At 41.2% G+C, this 22293-nt stretch overlaps 1 protein-coding gene across 1 annotated transcript; it reads left to right on the top strand.

Moving 5' to 3' along the window:
* Positions 1-11534: 11534 nt before the first annotated feature.
* Positions 11535-20458, top strand: LOC112256594 (hydroxymethylglutaryl-CoA lyase, mitochondrial). The gene is made up of 9 exons (XM_024429930.2): positions 11535-11694; positions 12057-12146; positions 12366-12473; positions 14019-14114; positions 14308-14456; positions 14597-14660; positions 14825-15013; positions 19120-19245; positions 19494-20458. Exons 1-9 carry the CDS (start codon positions 11596-11598, stop codon positions 19593-19595), a joined length of 1023 nt encoding a protein of 340 aa, XP_024285698.1. The 5' UTR covers positions 11535-11595; the 3' UTR covers positions 19596-20458.
* The last annotated feature ends 1835 nt before the right edge of the window (positions 20459-22293 follow it).

Genomic DNA, 22293 nt, shown 5'->3' with positions numbered 1-22293 from the left:
CTATGTTTTTGGAACAATTAGTTCAAATTGTTTTTTTTTTTACAAAAATTAAGATGATCTGGTTGGACTAATCTTAGGAATGTTATTATTTCAATACTTGCAAATGTCAAGCCCTAAAAAAGGTGAGTATAGTCTCTAAAAGGGGGCACTTGTACTGTAAGTGGCTCCTTGGTCTTCGGCGCTCAGCACTGCCTGCACTGCCTTTTTTTTTAATCGTCTAACAAACGGGTTTCGGTCTTTAGGGCTGAGCAGGAAGTGAATGTGTAAAAGAAAAGAAAATTGCCCAATACTTTTAAAAAAAAGTGGCAATGATGACAGAGATTGGGGCGAATAGAGCATATCGGGCACCGGGCGAACCAGGTCACCGTAGAATATCGATACCTTTTTGAAGTGGTAGAGCATTGGCAGAGACCGGGCAGGTGTAAACAGGATATTGGGTATGGGGAATGATTCAGGCCAAAATTAAGCCTAGGCAACAGTACCACCATGTGGCTGTCGTCTACTATTGAATGTCCGGCTGAAATGAGGTGATACCAATGCCTTACTAACGTCTGCGTGACGCCTGCGTATGAATAAAAATCCTATAGTTTTATATTTGTACCATTTTCCCCATGCAAGCCAACATACCGATGTAGCTAGCCACATTGGCCTATGGTGTTGCCTACAGCTTGTGTGTTTCTGGCTATTATGGCCTAGAAAAGATTACGTCTAATATATAAGTAATTTGGCTTTTCCTCAACACCTCATGGGATAGTACGTTATCTTATCTCGCTGTATACAGATCTAAACATTGTTAGCTAATCACAGACTGTGTTGTTACCAGTTACCACTGCATCAGACAACCAATAAGGTTTATATTTTATTTTTATGAAGGGTGGATCAGCTTAATATTGCGAAAAGATTGTTGCTTCCATCAATGTAATTGGCTGCATCATTTCCAATCCCCCATATATATATTTTTTGTAAATATATATTTCCATATACATACACATATGTATACACATTTATACATACACATACCTACAGTGGGGCAAAAAAGTATTTAGTCAGCCACCAATTGTGCAAGTTCTCCCACTTAAAAAGATGAGAGAGGCCTATAATTTTCATCATAGGTACACTTCAACTATGACAGACAAAATGAGAAAAAAAATCCAGAAAATCACATTGTAGGATTTTTAATTAATTTATTTGCAAATTATGGTGGAAAATAAGTATTTGGTCAATAACAAAAGTTTAACCACAATATGTAGATTAAACTGAAATTGCAGCCAACTTTCTTAGGCGTGTTTAAAAAATGACGATATTTTAGAGATTATTTCCTTTTCAAACAACCGAAAGTGAGCAGGTGTAATCTGAATAAAGGGGAAAAGGCCATTCTTGAACATAGGATGAGGCATTCCTAATCTGGCTTTTCCTCAACAACTCATGGATAGTACGTTATTTTATCTCGCTGTATACAGATCTAAACATTGTTAGCCAATCACAGACTGTTGTTACCAGTTCCCACTACGTCAGACAACCAAAAGGGTTTGTGTCCATGACTTTCAGTCGAATAGACCAGTTCATAGGATTTCCCAGAGGGTCTGTGCTATCCAGGATCCTTATATGTCCCTATCTCAATCAAGTAAAAATGCAAAGTGGTTAAGTTTAGTGTCACTGGGGATGGGAGGACATGGCACCCACACACTCTGGAATTGCATTTTTGTCCCCCCCAGTTTTACCATTGCACTGTGATACAAAAAGTGGTGTTGGTGTGGTTTAGGACCATGCGGACCCCTCAGAGTGGTCGGGTGGGCTGTTTGGTGGTTTGAGACGGCTGGATTTAGGACCACGTGGACACCACAGAGCGTGTGATCAGAGGCAGCTGTTGTCTGTGTGTGTTGTGCTTTTTCTCCGAGTTGTAACAGCAAGCAGAGAAGAAACTGGCTATTCCTTATTTGACTGATGTAGCTGGCAAGATAACTGCTGTTTGACTTAATTGAAAAAAAAGCATTTATTCCCAGTGCTAAGCTAGTAGTGTAAGTGACGTGTAATGTTAGCTAATGTTTAATCCCTTCTCAACTGAAGTTTTGTCTTAATTTAGTAGCTAGTAGCTACCACAGCCAGTTCAGTTCTAGCTTCTAGCTATCTGTCAGGTAGCAATATATAACAGCTGTTGTATGTATGGAAATGTTTTGTAGCCTTTGTTTTGTCCCGTCTCAATAGAAGTAAACGTTTTCGCCAGTTAATGTACCATTAGAGCTAGCCAAAAGTTGTCTAACATTAGCTATTACTTTTGCTTCAATCACACTAGACCTGAATCAAATAATGAAACCAGCGACCAAATGATTGAAGACGGATATTCTGACGTTTTTTTGAGAGCGCAATGTGAGTTTTTATTTGAGTCAGTATATGTAACGTTATTGATCTGTCAGTTTCCCTAGGTAATTCCTTACTTTTCACACTGACATGGTATGAACAGCTTCACTGTCATGGTGCACAGTCAGTACACAACACTATGCTCATCATGTCTTAGCAGGATCAAATGGTGAAAGGTGTCCCAGCAGGGTCAGACAGTCAGAGAAGACCAGTCTATGGAGCTCAAGGGAATTTTGCAGTTTATTATAACAGTCAGTGAATGGATACAACGTTCCATCTTGAGTTGATGGTCAGGCTACAGTCTGAGATGTGGGAATGATGGACATTTCAGTAAATGAACCATTGATTCTATTCTTGGATAATAAAATGTATAAATGTACACCAAGGTAATTATGCGTCTTGCCTCATCGGAGCAGGATCAGATGGTGACAGGGATCACAGCAAGGTCAGGCAACCAGGAAAGACCAGTGTGTGACGGCGCTAAAGTGAACTTTTGCAGATGCAACACATTATTCTCTCTGTGCTGCAAACACTGGACAGGCCAGAAGCTTCAAATATTTAAACTATTCTAAAGCAGTCTGACAAACCTCTAAAGTTGATTTACAAACTGTATCAAGGGTTGATAGAGGCTTTTCCCAATGACACAAAATATATAAAACAATAATGTGAGGAAGACCTGGGAGACACTATTGATGATGATGAATGGATACAGATGTGTTTGAATGCCCAGTCATATTCATATCATCTCAGACATACTCAGACATTACTGCAGTTTAAGACCATCCATAGAACGTACTATATGCCAGTGAAACTGAATATCACGCACTCAGAAATGCAATTCCACTGCTGGAGATGTAAAACACAAAAGGGGACATATTTGCATATGTTATATGGTCTTGTCAAGGCTGGCTGAATTTTTGCAAAGAGTATGTTATTTTATCTCAGCATGTCTACAGACTCTACCCTCTCCCTGTTTTTGTTTGCTTGGAAATGTTGATACTGGAGACTGTTATCAGAAGAAACTGTGTAACCTAGCATTTATAGCAGCTAAGAAATGCATTGCCATTCATTGGAAGGTTGGGTATCCTCCCACAATGTCACAATGGATGGCAGAAATGTCAAGTTATGTATCACTAGATTTGAGTTATTACAAAATGTAGAGTATACTGTGCAACGTTCATAAGTTCTGGATGCTTTATGTGGAATACTGTACGACAAAAGGAGTCTGTATTGAAATCATGCCCAAATCAGGGGATACACTATATATATATATATAATATATATATATATATATATATATACAGTGCCTTGCGAAAGTATTCGGCCCCCTTGAACTTTGCGACCTTTTGCCACATTTCAGGCTTCAAACATAAAGATATAAAACTGTATTTTTTTTGTGAAGAATCAACAACAAGATCATGAAGTGGAATGACATTTATTGGATATTTCAAACTTTTTTAACAAATCAAAAACTGAAAAATTGGGCGTGCAAAATTATTCAGCCCCTTTACTTTCAGTGCAGCAAACTCTCTCCAGAAGTTCAGTGAGGATCTCTGAATGATCCAATGTTGACCTAAATGACTAATGATGATAAATACAATCCACCTGTGTGTAATCAAGTCTCCGTATAAATGCACCTGCACTGTGATAGTCTCAGAGGTCCGTTAAAAGCGCAGAGAGCATCATGAAGAACAAGGAACACACCAGGCAGGTCCGAGATACTGTTGTGAAGAAGTTTAAAGCCGGATTTGGATACAAAAAGATTTCCCAAGCTTTAAACATCCCAAGGAGCACTGTGCAAGTGATAATATTGAAATGGAAGGAGTATCAGACCACTGCAAATCTACCAAGACCTGGCCGTCCCTCTAAACTTTCAGCTCATACAAGGAGAAGACTGATCAGAGATGCAGCCAAGAGGCCCATGATCACTCTGGATAAACTGCAGAGATCTACAGCTGAGGTGGGAGACTCTGTCCATAGGACAACAATCAGTCGTATATTGCACAAATCTGGCCTTTATGGAAGAGTGGCAAGAAGAAAGCCATTTCTTAAAGATATCCATAAAAAGTGTTGTTTAAAGTTTGCCACAAGCCACCTGGGAGACACACCAAACATGTGGAAGAAGGTGCTCTGGTCAGATGAAACCAAAATTTAACTTTTTGGCAACAATGCAAAACGTTATGTTTGGCGTAAAAGCAACACAGCTCATCACCCTGAACACACCATCCCCACTGTCAAACATGGTGGTGGCTGCATCATGGTTTGGGCCTGCTTTTCTTCAACAGGGACAGGGAAGATGGTTAAAATTGATGGGAAAATGGATGGAGCCAAATACAGGACCATTCTGGAAGAAAACCTGATGGAGTCTGCAAAAGACCTGAGACTGGGACGGAGATTTGTCTTCCAACAAGACAATGATCCAAAACATAAAGCAAAATCTACAATGGAATGGTTCAAAAATAAACATATCCAGGTGTTAGAATGGCCAAGTCAAAGTCCAGACCTGAATCCAATCGGAAATGAATCTGTGGAAAGAACTGAAAACTGCTGTTCACAAATGCTCTCCATCCAACCTCACTGAGCTCAAGCTGTTTTGCAAGGAGGAATGGGAAAAAATTTCAGTCTCTCGATGTGCAAAACTGATAGAGACATACCCCAAGCGACTTACAGCTGTAATCGCAGCAAAAGGTGGCGCTACAAAGTATTAACTTAAGGGGGCTGAATAATTTTGCACACCCAATTTTTCAGTTTTTGATTTGTTAAAAAAGTTTGAAATATCCAATAAATGTCGTTCCACTTCATGATTGTGTCCCACTTGTTGTTGATTCTTCACAAAAAATACAGTTTTATATCTTTATGTTTGAAGCCTGAAATGTGGCAAAAGGTCGCAAAGTTCAAGGGGGCCGAATACTTTCGCAAGGCACTGTATATATATATATATATATATATATATATATATATATATATATATATATACAAACGTATGTAGATACCTCTTCAAAATAGTGGATTCGGATATTTCATCCACACCCGTTGCTGACAGGTGTATGAAATTGACCACACAGCCACGGCATCTCCATATTAGATTTAGTAGAAATGCAGGAAATTAGCTTTAGATGCCCAGACCCCCGCAACGTTATGCCCCCCACACTTCTAAAACCAAAAACAGACACGGTATTTGAGAGCTCGCTAGCAACACAGACATTAATTGTTTTGGGGGGGTTTAAACAGGAAAAACTATGGCAAAGAAATGGTACACCATACAACAAGAGAAAGGCGCGATTTTCGAGTCTGCCCCAGATAGACGATTAAAAATAATTCACAAGATGTCCTTGATCCTATTGATGAGTGAGTATATTTAAGTTCTGATATTGTTATTAAATATTTAGGCCTACTGTGTTGGTAAGGCAAATATGGTTTATTTGAAAATAAGTACTTTTTGCTGAGTTGACAACGTATAGTCGAAGGCACGTAGGCAAATTTATTTACTGTGTCGATAGGGGAGTAGGCTAGTATACAATAATAACGTCATTTGATGTATGGTATTATTTATTTAATGGATTAATTCAATTGTAAATTAAAATATACACACGGGGTGCTATAGGACATTTACACGTTTTACATTGTAATACACTACCCCTACATGCCATTGTGTGCTGAAGCTATGGGACATTCACACTCAGACTTAATTGAATGGGGGATGCATAACTACTTTTCCATGAAGGATGGAAATGAGATACAACATACAACTTCGATTGAAGACCTAAGATCACGCCAGTAACATAACGGTATCCTATTATATTGTGGATACAGGAATAGCCTATTCTACAATAATGTAACTGTATGTGCTTGTATTATTTATCTAATTGATCAATTAAATTGTAAATGTGGATGGGTACGCTACTTCATTCAATGAGTACAGCATTGTACAAGGTAGATACAGGAGTAGCCTATAGTCTACATAATAAAGTCATTGAATGTCCTATAGTATAATTAATTTATTTGAAGAATGAAATTGTATATGCGGAATGGGCAGGGTAGCTACTTCATTGAGTGAAAACTGAATATCTTGCTACCTCTGGGACCATGTTCATGAAGTCTATTCAGCTGTTGAACTATGACAATGTCAAACTAATTTCTAAATCAGTCTTTCTTTTATTCAAGATGATGTCATGAGCCAGATCAACCAATCAGCTTCACTGAAACTGTTCAACCCACTACACCCACCACTCTCCCTCTCCTGTTCAACTCATTTGCAGCCGCACAGAAAAGGGCTGTACATACCTCTGTGCCTATCTCAGTGCAACACGATTCAACCAAGGCCTCAGTTGGACGCCTAAAATGTGAGAAATGTAAACAAGATGCTACAGACGTGTGTTTGTGTGTGCGTGTGTGTGTGTGTGTGTGTGTGTGTGTGTGTGTGTGTGTGTGTGTGTGTGTGTGTGTGTGTGTGTGTGTGTGTGTGTGTGTGTGTGTGGTTATGGATGGAGTTCCAAGAAAATACATGAGTGTGATGTGCCCCTCTGTGTCAATGTTGAAATGCCATACATGGAAGATGGCAAAGTGATGTGAGTGAGAGCATATGAAAATAAAGGCGCCCTGGGATCTGAAATGAATGTGGGGTGCCCTCTTGTGTCCCCTTTTTGTCCATTTGAGGATGCTACAGTCAACCCTGGTGGAAGTTCTTGGAACTGCTATTTAAGTCTGAGCAGAGGTTAATGTGCTATGTTGCGTGTTATCTGGATTACCAGGCAGATGTTTGTTGAGGACAGATGGAACTTGTTGTGTACGCTCTTGAAAAAGAGGTTCCAACAGGGTTCTTTGGCTCTCATCAAAGGAGAACCGTTTTTGGTTCCAGGTAGAAGTATTTTTGATTCCAGTAAGAACCCATTTGGATTCCATTTAGAACCCTCTGTGGAATGGAACCAAAAAGGGTTCTTCAAAGGGTTCTCCTATAGGGACAGTGGAAGAATCCTTTTAAGTTCTAGATAACACCTTTTTTTCCTAAGAGTGTAGGCCTATATTGTATTGGTGGTTCCATGGTTTTCTGGTGGTGAGTTAAGATAATCAGAAATACGATGAAACATCCCCACTTTTAGCATACATTTGCAAGCAGGCAAAGTAGCTTACTTCTACAAAAAAGACACGCTCACACGCCAACAAAAGACCATGAAGAAACTGACAAAACAATGAAGAAATTGACCGAATTCGTCAATGTTATGAAATAAGTGTAGCATTGTGTAGCATTTCGAATTGCATGAATAGAAATTGCCGTAAATCAACATTGAAGATGATAAAATATGGGAATTAACGGTGAACATTTACTGGTGGTGAATTCTAAATAAATCATGGTCAAATTGCTGCAAAGAAACCACTACTAAAAGACACCAATAAGAAGAAGAGACTTTATTGGGCCAAGAAACAACAAGCAATGGACATTAGACCGGTGGAAATCTGTCCTTTCGTCTGATGAGTCAAAATGTGAGATTTTTGGTTCCAACCGCCATTATTCTACGATGTAGAAAATAGTCAAAAATAAAGAAAAACCCTTGAATGAATAGGTGTGTCCAAACTTTTGACTGGTACTGTATATAACGGAATTGATCGACATCAACAAACAAAGGGTAGCCTAAACAATTCACACAATGACACAATTAAAACGCACGATTTGTCAGGAGACAGAAACATGCCTTTGGTGCTCTTCACCACACACCCATTCCCAACTTCTTGTCTAGACATTGTTTTTTATTCCACTCAATACAATCTTTACAAGAAACAGGCCTAGGCGTAACCTTAACAACGTGGTCAGGTATAAAGCAGTAGTCATTTATGGAAAACAAATGAAAAATCAAAGTCCATGCAGAGCATTGAAAACAATTATTGTTAATGGTGCCTGTTTAATAATAAAAAGCAGAAGATAGTAAATATAATTAATCACAATGGTTAACCTATGCAAATTAATCTGAAAACATCACAGCCTTATTAACTGAAATTAATAGCCTGATTCAATGTGATTCTGAGAGATAAAAATGTTATCTGTTAAGCTCTTTGCTCTATGAATAGACCAATACTGCTTCTATCTTTTTGGTCTTTTGTTTTAGGCATAGCCTACCACTAATATTCTAAATTGCTGAGCATTTAAAATAATCATATTTATCTTGGGATAATGACTCTTGCATTACATTTTAAAGTAAATGTTTTCATAAGCCCATAGGCCTACCAAGAACCCTTGTTGAGGCTGGTCAAGACCTTCAATAGGCTAGTCATGGAGTTCATCATTGTTATAGCCTAGATCGCTTTATATAATCTGGACTGTTGTTTTTTCTAAGGCAAAGCTAACAAGGGGTAACATATGCTTTTTGCCCTGCCCTGCTTTTAACCATAAGACATCTCCATAGAAATGACTAGCCTAAGGACTGCATGGTGACAGTGACTGTGTCTGTTAAACAGGTAAACTTGTGGTAAACTGGGAACTCTGGGGGGGAAACGACGTCAGAAAGATGCCCGAGTTTGGATGACCGTTCAAATGTTTTTACTTATGTTTAATTCCCAGTCTTGAATACACTGAAGTCTGAATTCAGAGATTGCCGAGTTCCCAGTTGTTTGAACTCTGTGCTAGAGAGATAGGCCACATCTTCTTTCTGAATAGGGCTCCATCCAACAAAGAAGCCCTCTTGTCCTTATTGATTTGAGAAATAGGCATACCTACACGGTAATCAAATCAAATTGTATTGGTCACATGGTTAGCAGATGTTATTGCGAGTGTAGCGAAATGCTTGTGCTTCTAGTTCCGACAATGCAGCAAAATCAACAATTAATCTAACAATTCCACAACAACTACCTAATACACACAAATCTGAAGGGATGGAATAAGAATATATACATATAGATGTATGGATGAGTGATGACCGAGCTGCATAGGCAAGATGCAATGGATGGTATAAAATACAGTGTGCATATGGGATGAGTAATGCAAGATATGTAAACATTATTATTAAAGTGGCAATAATAAAGTGACTAGTGATCCATTTGTTAGATTGGCCAATAATTAAAGTCTGTATGTAGGCAGCAACCTCTCTTTGTTAGTGATGGGTGTTTAGCAGTCTGATGGCCTTGAGATAGAAACTATTTTTCAGTCTCTCGGTCCCAGCTTTGATGTACCTGTACTGACCTCGCCTTCTGGATGGTAACAGGGTGAACAGGCAGTGGCTCGGGTGGTTGTTGTCCTTGATGATCTTTTTGGCCTTCCTGTGACATCGGGTGCTGTAGGTGTCCTGGAGGGCAGGTAGTCTGCCCCCAGTGATGCGTTGTGCAGACTGCACCACCCTCTGGGGAGCCCTGCGGTTGTGGGCGGTGCAGTTGCCGTATCAGGCGATGACACATCCTGACAGGATGCTCTCAATTGTGTATCTGTAAAAGTTTGTGAGGGCTTTAGGTGACAAGCCAAATTTCCATCAGGAAGTCCAGGACCCAAACGCATAGGGTGGTGTTGAGACCCAGGCTCTCCAGCTTAATGATGAGCTTGGAGGGTACTATAGTGTCGAATGCTCAGCTGTAATCAAAGAACAGTATTCTTACATAGTTAGTATTCCTCTTGTCCAGATGGAATAAAGCAGTGTGCAGTGTGATGGCGATTGCATCATCTGTGGACCTATTGGGGCGGTACGCAAATTGCAGTGGGTCTAGGTTGGCAGGTAGAGGTGGAGGTGATATGATCCTTGGCTAGTCTCTCAAAGCACTTCATGATGACAGAAGTGAGTGCTACAGGACGATAGTCATTCAGTTCAGTTATCTATGCCTTCTTGGGTACAGGAACATTGGTAGCCATCTTGAAGCATGTGGGGACAGCAGACTGGGATAGGGAGAGATTGAATATGTCAGTAAACACACCAGCCAGCTGGTCTGCTCATGCTCTGAGTACACGGCTAGGGATGCTGTCTGGACCGGCAGCATTGCTATGGTTAGCACGTTTAAATGTCTTACTCACGTCAGCCACGGAGAAGGAGAGCTGGCTGCAAATCAACTAGCCATATACATCTTTTTTATATAGAGGTGAAATGCATATTTGGTGAGATCTTTAATGAAAACAAAACTTTCACATAAAATAATATGTGACACATAAGTATCGCGTGTACACAACGTGAAAGCATGATGTACACGTAGATGTTATGTAGATGTTGTTAAGGCTTTCAAGGTGAGATCTTTCATAAGAAACGTCTATATGATGTGTCACGTGACATGAGTTGAACATGACATGAACGTGTCGGCGGTTTGACGCCATAGAAAAAAACTCCATTGACAATACATGTTAATTGATGGCAGTATCTTATTGCGCTAGGAAGATGTTAGGGGACTTGGTGAGAGGTATCAGTAGCTTCATTAGGCTGAATTCTGTCCTGAATCACTCCCCATAGGCATGGGACAAATGATTGTGTAGTTTCAGTGGATAAAGTTGTGTGCGTCAACTGTAGGGGTGCCCATGTTGTTGGGGATTGGAAGTGTCCGGTGCAAGAGAGGCAGATTGAAATGCCCAGAGTCAGAGTTGTGCAGAAGGTGTCATATGATGAGGCAGTGAAGAAAGTAGAGGAGGATGGGGTCAAGGGTGAGGGATCGTGAGAGTAGATTGGTGCCAGAATAGAGGGATAAGCCAATGAGTGATATATGCTTCAGTAAGGTTGGCTTCTTAGCGTTCATAGCAATGGTTATCTTCTGTGCTGCAGAAATGGAACGCACTGTAAATCACAGAAAATAGATGTGGTGGCAGTTGCAGAGAAGTATTTGAGTTTACGAGATTTGACTTCAGAAGAGTTACAGAGTGTGTTGAGTGGTGGTGTCCCGTCCTCCCAGGCCGTTGGCATGGTTCAGGAGAAGTTAGGGTCAACGTAGTGGAATGGGGCAGTGGGTTTTTAATGAGTGTAGGTGGCAGCTGCAGAGAAGTACCTGGGTGTACGAGATTTGACTGCAGAGGAGTTATAAGATATTTCGAGACTGATTTTTATTATATTGTGGTATATAGGTGTAGGGTTGGTTGGTGGTGCAATTTTGTATTTTCTCTCGCTTCCTTTTTATTTTTGTATCACAAATGTAACGTGATTGAACACACGCTACCGCACAGTAGGTGGCAGCATGCACAAACAAAATGTGCGAACGCCATGATACCAAAGAAGAAGAAGAAGAAGAAGAAGAAGAAGAAGAAGAAGAAGAAGAAATTGACGTTAACGCTAATGTTGGACTAAAATGGCGGCTGTCATGAGATTTGTCAAAAGAAGCTGTTTTGGTTCTAGAATGGGTCTTCAATGTTTATCCTTGAGTCGTTCAGCAGCAGTGGCAAAATTAGTAAGTCCATATGTTTTTCTTTTTCAATGTCTACTCAATGCAGTGGCTTGCTTTTTTGACTAGCTACATTTGATTGCAAATGAGTGCCCTTTAATAAACACAAGCGCCTGTTGTTAGCCTACGTTTGCTAGCTAGCGACTACAGTACCAGGATCATTGATACTAGGTTGGCTAGCTGTTTTTGTTAGAATTGATGATCAATGCCGCTTTTAAAATGTGTGTGTGATACTATATTTTGGTATAGCCGTCAATGTCATAGCCATAATGCGATTTGGTTTGCCTTAATCTGAGCGTGTGCGGTTCTTGTGTGTGTTGCTTTTAACTAACGTTACGTGCACTGCCTCACAACGCTCTGTTTGACAGGTTCAGGATGGCGCGTCTGCAGGGAAAACTCTCCCAGAGAGGGTAAAGATAGTGGAGGTGGGACCCAGGGATGGCCTGCAAAATGAGAAGGTAATATTTCACTTTATTAAGATTTGATACTTTTTAAATCAGTCCACCAGTGAATTACATATTTTTGGCGGTCCATTGCATTGGATTGAGTGGGTGGGCGTGTCACTCAAACTCATGAGGAAAAAGTTAGTCCTTCCAGTTATGGGGAACTGGGTCAAAAGCCACCGGTTGCAGATGTTATTGTCATAACTCCTGTCTCTCTCCTGTTGGCCCTGTCAGACTGTCGTTCCTTCTGAAGTTAAGATTCACCTGATTGACATGCTCTCAGAGGCGGGTCTTTCTGTCATCGAAGCCACGAGCTTTGTCTCCCCGAAATGGGTTCCACAGGTGAGCTTACTAGAGTGATTTGGGACCATGATTTGGGGGATTTTAACTAAATTGAATGCCATAGAAGGGTCCTTTGGAATGATTGTTGGCATATATTTGACATTTGTATCTTAATAGAGACATAATTCATTGAAGTTAGAACATTTTACATTTTGGCCTTACCCAGGACTCCATAATGTTTCATCTGTATGTGCTACAGAGGAAAAATGTGTTTCATATGAAGCTTTACTACTTCCTCTGTAGAATGGGTAGTATTTTGATTTCAATAACAATTTTATTACATTCATATATGAATATTGAAAAATATAAACATCATTATAGAAAATATGAAACATGTCTATTGTTATATATCAATATATTGTTGAACATAATCTACTCTACGGGCATATCAAAGTTCCAGAGTGGAATCTCAAATAGTTTTAGAGTTATTGCCCATTTTTCTACAGAGAAATTGGCATAGTTGGCAATCACAGCCCCTCTTTTACTTGTATTTAATTATTTTTTTTAAATAACTTTTTTTACCTGGTAAGTTGACTGAGAACTCATGCTCATTTACAGCAACGGCCCAGGGAATAATTACAGGGGAGAGGAGGGGAATAGTTACAGGGGAGAGGAGGGTGATGTATGAGCCAATTGTAAGCTGGGGATGATTAGGTGACCATGATGGTATGAGGGCAGGATTGGGAATTTAGCCAGGACATCGGGGTTAACACCCCTGCTCTTACATGCCATGGGATCTTTCATGAGCACAGAGAGTCAGGACACCAGTTAATGTCCCATCTGAAAGATGGCACCCTACACAAGGCAATGTCCCCAATCACTGCTCTGGGGCATTGGGCTATTTTTTTTTAGAGGAAAGTGTCTCCTACTGGCCCTCCAACACTACATCCAGGAGCATCTTGTCTAAGCAGGACAAACCCTACTTAGCTTCAGAGACAAGCCAGCAGTGGGATGCAGGGTGGTATGCTGTTGGATTGTATCATTGCACATCCTGCAAATAACCAGCAGAGGGTGACCAATTTTGATCCATTTTCACATTCACTCTGTTGGAAATGCTTACAAATTGGAACATAACTCAAACTAGCAGAAATCCCACTCTAGAACTTTGATATGCCTGTACAGTAGATTAAGAGTGGGGATCCTTAATAAATACAAAATAGTGTGTTTAATTGTGTATTAGAAACACAGTTTGAGATTGTGAGGGGATTTTGCCAGTGGATGTATTTGACTTCCTGGAAAAATGTTGTCCAAGGTTGTAACAATAACCAAGGGTACCGGGACTTAGCGAAGACTCCATTGCATAGTTTGTGATGTGTCCTCAGAGACGGAAGAGGAAGTGAGACATCACACTCCTTCATTTCTTCGAGTTCATATACAGTCAATGAACTAAGCAGATCAGACCCAGCTGCTAATGCATTGGTGTCTATGGGAGAGCTACCCTGTTAAGCAGACAGAACTTACAATTTATTTTAAATGGTAAATGGCCTGAGTGGGACATCTTCATTTATCCATCATCTTTGATGTCTTTTCCCCCCTGATTGGCAGATGGCAGACCAGGTGGAGGTGATGATGGGGATCCACAGAAGGCCAGGTGTGTCCTACCCCGTTCTGACACCCAACCTCAAGGGATTCCTGGCAGCTGTAAGTTCCTACCTGGGCTCCATGGCACTCTGCTTATGTCACCTCAATATCATATCTATACACAAATGACTTAAAAGCGAGAAGTTAGAATAACTAATGAATTCCATCAAGCGTCATCATACACTGTTGTAAAATCAGTGTCCTACTTTATATTGTAGGTATCGAGCAAGTATGTTGCTGTTTGTTTTCCCAGGTGAATGCAGGCGCTGCAGAGGTGGCCATATTTGGTGCAGCCTCGGAGCTGTTCAGTAAGAAGAACATAAACTGCTCTGTGGATGAGAGCCTGCAGCGCTTTGAGGTCGTCACCAAAGCAGCCAAAGAGGCCGGCGTGCCAGTCAGAGGGTAAGACGGACTGACAGACGGACAAAGAAGCTGAGGTAGAAAATGAGGAGCAGTGATTGTCAATGGAGAAAATCTGTAGGGTTGGTCACATTCTTTAGGGTTGGTCACATTCCTCTTATGTCCATGCTCTGTTCCCTCAGGTATGTGTCATGTGTGCTGGGATGCCCATATGAGGGCAAGGTGTCACCAGACAAAGTGGCTCAGGTGAGTTCCTCTGACTCAGACCAAGCCTAGCATTCTTTCCCTTTTCACTGAGAAATATCTCATCTTCCCTTATAAATGTCATTATCCTCCAAATAGATTTAATTGAACATTGTTATAGAGCTTTAAAACTGCTTGAGGATTTCACTTGTAACTCTTTAATGCAGGTAGCCAAGCGTCTGTACTCCATGGGTTGCTATGAGATATCTCTGGGTGACACCATAGGTGTGGGTACCCCAGGTGGCATGACTGAGATGCTGCAGGCGGTGAGCAGGGAGGTGCCCGTCAACGCTCTGGCAGTCCACTGCCATGACACCTACGGTCAGGCCCTGGCCAACATTCTCATTGCCCTGCAGGTACTGTATAGTCCCAGTTGGCATTAGATAGAACATTGCGGCCCCACTCGCCTATGGGGATACCAACCCGTGTTTACCCCATTGGCTCACAGCAAAAAAACGTGACTTTTTTCAAATGTAATTTTCTTGTTTTCTGCTTGTTTTAGTCAATTGCAAAACTACATTTAAGAAAGATACAACATGTCTAAAGATGACTTTTCAACATTGCCTGCTCTAGAGCGTTCTCACATCTTACAAAAATGTAATGCTGTAGGGCTTCTCTTAAGCCCCTTTTAATGATGGCGCTAGCAGCTACGCAGGTGCTAGCTTGCTACCAACAAGAATATTAAGCTAGCCAAGACCAACAACACAAACAAATATACGATACAGCTACAAGAGTGAGTAGAGTTACAGACTATACAAGTTAAATGTCTTACCTGTGATGACATTTTTTCCATACACATAGCTACACTACCGGTCAAAAGTTTTAGAACACCTACTCATTCAAGGGTTTTTCTTTATTTTTGCTAATTTCTACAATGTAGAATAATAGTGAAGACATCACAACTATGAAATAACACATGGAATAATGTAGTAACCAAAAAAAGTGTTAAACAAATCAAAATATATTTTATATTTTTCAAATAGTCACCATTTACCATCATGACAGCTTTGCACACTCTTGGCATTCTCTCAACCAGCTACATGAGGTAGTCACCTGGAATGTATTTCAATTAACAGGTGTGCCTTAAGTTAATTTGTGGAATTTCTTTCCTTCTTAATGCGTAATCACCCTTTGCCTCGATGACAGCTTTGCACACTCTTGGCCTTCTCTCAACCAGCTTCACCTGGAATGCTTTTCCAACAGTCTTGAAGGTGTTCCCACAAATGCTGAGCACTTGTTGGCTGCTTTTCCTTCACTCTGCGGTCAGACTCATCCCAAACCATCACCATTTGGTTGAGATCGGGGGGATTGTGGAGGCTAGGTCATCTGATGCAGCACTCTATCACACTCCTTGGTAAAATAGCTCTTATACAGCATGGAGGTGTGTTGTGTCATTGTCATATTGAAAAATAAATTAAACTAAGCCCAAACCAGATGGGATGGCGTATCGCTGTAGAATGCTGTGGTAGCCATGCTTGTTAAGTGTGCTTTGAATACTAAATAAATCACAGACAGTGTCACCAGTAAAGCACCCTCACACCATAACACCACCTCCATGCTTTACGGTGGGAAATACACATGCGGAGAATATCCATTCACACACATCATGTCTCACAAAGACACAGCGGTTGGATCAAAAATCTCCAATTTGGACTCCAGGCCAAAGGACAGATTTCCACCCGTCTAAGGTCCATTGCTCGTGTTTCCTGGCCCAGGCAAGTCTCTTCTTATTGGTGTCCTTTTGTAGTGGTTTCTTTGCAGCAATTCGACCATGAAGGCCTGATTCACACAGTCTCCTCTGAACAGTTTATGTTGATGTGTCTGTTACTTTAACTCTGAAGCATTTATTTGGGCTGCAATTTCTGAGACTGGTAACTCTAATGAACTTATCCTCTGCAGCAGAGGTAACTCTGGGTCTGCCATTCCCGTGGCGGTCCTCATGAGAGCCAGTTTCATCAGAGCGCTTGATGGTTTTTACAACAGCATTTGAAGAAACTTTCAAAATTCTTGAAGTGTTCCGTATAGACTGACCTTCATGTCTTAATGAAATGTTGGACTGTTGTTTCTCTTTGCCTATTTGATCTGTCCTTGCCATAATATGGACTTGGTCTTTTACTAAATAGGGCTATCTTCTGTATACAAGCCCTGCCTTGTCACAACACAACTGATTGGCTCAAACGCATTTAGAAGGACAGAAATTCCACATATTAAGAAGGGACACCTGTTAATTGAAATGCATTCCAGGTGACTACCTCATGAAGCTGGTTGAGAGAAACCCAAGAGTGTGCAAAGCTGTCATCAAGGCAAAAGGTGGCTACTTCGAAGAATCTCAAATAAAAAATATATTTTGATTTGTTTAACAGTTTTTTACTACATTATTCCATGTGTTATTTCATAGTTTTGATGTCTTCACTATTATTCTACAATGTAGAAAATAGTACAAATAAATAAAAACCCTTGAATGAGTAGGTGTTTTAAAGCTTTTAACCGGTAGTAACGTGTAGCCTACTTGGACACCGGGTCCCCACATTTCCTACTCTCCCAACCCAAATAGCCTGAAGCCACAGGGCTCTTCTCGCAGGCTCTATTTCCCTACGTGAGAGCATTGCAAACTGTAGTTCAGAATTTTTTAAAACCTGGTTACATGTACTGTACATTGAACAACATACAGTGGGACAAAAAAGTATTTAGTCAGCCTCCAATTGTGCAAGTTCTCCCACTTAAAAAGATGAGAGGCCTGTACTTTTCATCATAGGTACACTTCAACTATGATAGCCAAAATGAGAGAAAAAAAATCCAGAAAATCACATTGTAGGATTTTAATGAATTTATTTGCAAATTATGGTGGAAAATAAGTATTTGGTCAAGAACAAAAGTTTATCTCAATACTTTGTTATATACCCTTTGCTGGCAATGTCAACCGCTTTCTGTAAGTCTTCACAAGGTTTTCACACACTGTTGCTGGTATTTTGGCCCATTCCTCCATGCAGATCTCCTCTAGAGCAGTGATGTTTTGGGGCTGTTGCTGGGCAATACGGACTTTCAACTCCCTCCAAAGATTTTCTATGGGGTTGAGACTGGCTAGGCCACTCCAGGACCTTGAAATGCTTCTTACGAAGCCACTCCTTCGTTGCCCGGGCGGTGTGTTTGGGATCATTGTCATGCTAAAAGACCCAGCCACGTTTCATCTTCAATGCCCTTGCTGATGGAAGGAGGATTTCACTCAAAATTTCCTGATACATGGCCCCATTCATTCTTTCCTTTACACGGATCAGTCGTCCTAGTCCCTTTGCAGAAAAACAGCCCCAAAGCATGATGTTTCTACCCCCATGCTTCACAGTAGGTATGGTGTTCTTTGGATGCAACTCGGCATTCTTTGTCCTCCAAACACGACGAGTTGAGTTTTTACCAAAAAGTTATATTTTGGTTTCATCTGACCATATGACATTCTCCCAATCTTCTTCTGGATCATCCAAATGCTCTCTAGCAAACTTCAGACAGGCCTGGACATGTACTGGCTTAAGCAGGGGGACACGTCTGGCACTGCAGGATTTGAGTCCCTGGCGGCGTAGTGTGTTACTGATGGTAGGCTTTGTTACATTGGTCCCAGCTCTCTGCAGGTCATTCACTAGATCCCCCTGTGTGGTTCTGGGATTTTTGCTCACCGTTCTTGTGATCATTTTGACCCCACTGGGTGAGATCTTGTGTGGAGCCCCAGATCAAGGGAGATTATCAGTGGTCTTGTATGTCTTCCATTTCCTAATGATTGCTCCCACAGTTGATTTCTTCAAACCAAGCTGCTTACCTATTGCAGATTCAGTCTTCCCAGCCTGGTGCAGGTCTACAATTTTGTTTCTGGTGTCCTTTGACAGCTCTTTGGTCTTGGCCATAGTGGAGTTTGGAGTGTGACTGTTTGAGGTTGTGGACCGGTGTCTTTACTGATAACAAGTTCAAACAGGTGCCATTAATACAGGTAACGAGTGGAGGACAGAGGAGCCTCTTAAAGAAGAAGTTACAGGTCTGTGACAGCCAGAAATCTTGCTTGTTTGTAGGTGACCAAATACTTATTTTCCACCATAATTTGCAAATAAATTCATTAAAAATCCTACAATGTGATTTTCTGGATTTTTTTTCTTCTCATTTTGTCTGTCTTGGTTGAAGTGTACCTATGATGAAAATTACAGACCTCTCATCTTTTTAAGTGAAAGAACTTGCACAATTGGTGGCTGACTAAATACTTTTTTGCCCCACTGTATAACAAAAAAATCTACGATGAAGTTGGCTCTTTTACAATGGGGGTATGTTTACCCCAATTTCTGGGCGTGGTCGAGGGGAGTTCCTTGTTATGACGTGAATATCGACTCTGAAGCTCAGTGCAATATAGAGGACTCTGATTGCTGTATGAATAGTACTGGAATTCTACTGGCATGCATTTGATGAAGATGCTGTTTGCTTTTTGCAGATGGGTATCAGTGTTGTGGACTCGTCAGTGGCTGGCCTTGGCGGGTGTCCATATGCACAAGGGGCTTCTGGCAATGTGGCCACAGAAGATGTGGTGTACATGCTGCACGGACTTGGCATTCAGACGGTGAGAATTCTCCTCTTCCCTCTTTTTACCGGTCTCCCACTTTCACTTCCTCCCTCAGTTCAATGGAATCTGGCAAACTGTTACGAGATAGTGTTCTACTTCCTCTGTATTGACAGCATCATTGTCATCAGTGTTTACTTCGACACAAAGCGTTTTGATCTGTAGGAGAACCAGTTATCTTTTTTAAACTAGTCAGTGCACACAATTGAGTTCCCTGTTTGTGTGTGACTCTGTCCTTCCTCTCTCAGGGAGTGGACCTGCCAAAGCTGATGGATGCTGGAGCTTTTATCTGTCGTTCCCTGAACAAAAAGACAAGCTCGAAAGTGGCCCAGGCCACCTGCAAACTCTGAACCTGGCTCCACAAAGGCCTAGAAGAGGGATGTCACGAGTGATTCCTACAGACAAGGCTAAAAGGCATTACTAAGGCAACACACACCTGTGCCACCGAGGTGTAATATATTTTGATTAGCTGTAGATAAAAATGGTTGTAAGAACTATGTGTTCCATTATTTGATATAAGTCAAGTACCTCGCTTATAAATGAAGAAATCTAAATAGTTGGAAAGCCTTGCTCAAGTGGTGCCTTATCATTCACATCATGTCCTACATAAACCTGGTGCCTTGCCCGCTACCTTTGTGTGTTACATGATTATTGCAAATACACAATGGATGGAAACGTTATTCCGAATAAAGTATGCTGTTTTAATATAATTTAAAGTTACATGAACAACAAAGTTAAAAGAAGGGATTGCCTGACTTGTACTTCAGTTGCTTGGTGTACAAACAGCCTTGTCCTTATTTGTCAATCCTTATGTTTAGCCAGTTGTCGTAACAGTGGCAAACGGATGGGTCCTGCCAGTGTATTGCAGTAGGTATCCTAAACAGATCTTAATGTTTGCAGAGTGGAATAGAAAATACATGTATTGATAAGAATCAACTGATTGTTATCTATTATGGGACAGGAAGTCACAGGATTTAGTCATTCTGATGTCATGTTTATTTCCATTTAACCAAACTTCCAACTATCCTTACTTGAAAACCACTTGGGAGTTACAAGCCTACCATATTAGGACAATTAAAGTCCATTCCTGCAGTTTGAGTGGAATTTGTCTGTTTTTCTTTTTTTGTTTAATTCTTGGTTTTGGTGTGTCTCGTTGAATGTAAATATTTATTGTAAAAGGTTACACTTCTGAATTAAAGCCATTTGAAAAGTTTGTCTCAAATCTAAGGAAGCACATTTTTTTTGCTGTATTTTCAAAAAATAAATACTAACATTTTTAATGACTGTTATGCATATTTAACAGAACAGGTTATATAATCTAGTGCATTTACACAGCCAGTGTCTGTGACACGTCTACAGTGTAGCCAAAATGTCTACCAGCACAACACTCCCCATCCCACTAGGATGAAGAAATGACTCACCTAGGGATCTGGTGATTATATAACAGTAGACTAGTTGAGGATTTGACATTCATTCATAGGCACTACAAAACCAATCAAAGGTGGATCCATTGAGATATTTGTAAACCATTGGATTTGTGTATGTCCCTAATGGTTGAGTGATATAGTCTGAGAGGTGATTTTGCAATTTTACTGGAAAGCAAGTGATGCAAATCAAATCAAAGTTTATTTGTCACGTGCGCCGAATACAACAGGTAGACCTTACAGTGAAATGCTTACTTACAGGCTCTAACCAATAGTGCAAAAAATGAGTTATGTGAACAATAGTAGTGAGGCTATAAAAGTAGCGAGGCTACATACAGACACCGGTTAGTCAGGCTGATTGAGGTAGCATGTACATGTAGATATGGTTAACGTGACTATGCATGTGTGATGAACAGAGAGTAGCAGTAGCGTAAAAGAGCGGTTGGTGGGTGGCAGGACACAATGCAGATAGCCCGGTTAGCCAATGTGCGGGAGTACTGGTTGGTCGGCCCAATTCAGGTAGTATGTACATGAATGTATAGTTAAAGTGACTATGCATATATGATAAACAGAGAGTAGCAACAGCCTAAAAAGAGGGTTTGGGGGGTGGCACACAATAAAAATAGTCTGGGTAGCCATTTGATTACTTGTTCAAGAGTCTTATGGCTTGGGGGTAAAAACTGTTGAGAAGCCTTTTTGTCCTAGACTTGGCACTCCGGTACCGCTTGCCATGCGGTAGTAGAGAGAACAGTCTATGACTGGGGTGGCTGGTGTAAAGGTCCTGGATGGCAGGCAGGTTAGCCCCAGTGATGTACTGGGCCGTACGCACCACCCTCTGTAGTGCCTTGCGGTCAGAGGCCGAGCAATTGCCATACCAGGCAGTGATGCAACCAGTCATGCTCTCGATGTTGCAGCTGTAGAACCTTTTGAGGATCTCAGGACCCATGCCAAATCTTTTTAGTTTCCTGAGGGCGAATAGGCTTTGTCGTGCCCTCTTCACGACTGTCTTGGTGTGTTTGGACCATTCTAGTTTGTTGTTGATGTGGACACCGAGGAACTTGAAGCTCTCAACCTGCTCCACTACAGACCCGTCGATGAGAATGGGAGCGTGCTCAGTCCTCCTTTTCCTGTAGTCCACAATCATCTCCTTAGTCTTGGCTACGTTGAGGGATAGGTTGTTATTCTGGCACCACACGGCCAGGTCTCTGACCTCCTCCCTATAGGCTGTCTCGTCATTGTCTGTGATCAAGCCTACCACTGTTGTGTCGTCTGCAAACTTAATGATGGTGTTGGAGTTGTGGGAGCCTGGCCATGCAGTCGTGGGTGAACAGGGAGTACAGGAGGGGACTGAGCATGCACCCCTGTGGAACTCCAGTGTTGAGGATCAGCATGGCAGATGTGTTGCTACCTACCCTCACCACCTGGGGGCGGCCCGTCAGGAAGTCCAGGATCCAGTTGCAGAGGGAAGTGTTTAGTCCCAGGATCCTTATATTAGTGATGAGCTTTGAGGGTACTATGGTGTTGAACGCTGAGCTGTAGTTAATGAATAGCATTCTCACATAAGTGTTCCTTTTGTCCAGGTGGGAAAGGGCAGTGTGGAGTGCAATAGAGATTGCATAATCTG

This window comes from Oncorhynchus tshawytscha, linkage group LG08 (genome assembly GCF_018296145.1).
Source record: "Oncorhynchus tshawytscha isolate Ot180627B linkage group LG08, Otsh_v2.0, whole genome shotgun sequence".
Taxonomy (NCBI): domain Eukaryota; kingdom Metazoa; phylum Chordata; class Actinopteri; order Salmoniformes; family Salmonidae; genus Oncorhynchus; species Oncorhynchus tshawytscha.
The sequence above is the reverse complement of the archived record's forward strand: the minus strand, read 5'-3'. Positions and strand labels throughout refer to the sequence as shown.

Bases quoted from the DNA above. Each gene is read 5' to 3' on its own strand.
- LOC112256594 (XM_024429930.2), top strand. From the start codon at position 11,596: ATGGCGGCTGTCATGAGATTTGTCAAAAGAAGCTGTTTTGGTTCTAGA. The intron at 12,474-14,018 runs GTGAGCTTACTA...CCTGATTGGCAG, and splicing joins CCCCGAAATGGGTTCCACAG to ATGGCAGACCAGGTGGAGGT. The intron at 19,246-19,493 runs GTGAGAATTCTC...TTCCTCTCTCAG, and splicing joins ACGGACTTGGCATTCAGACG to GGAGTGGACCTGCCAAAGCT.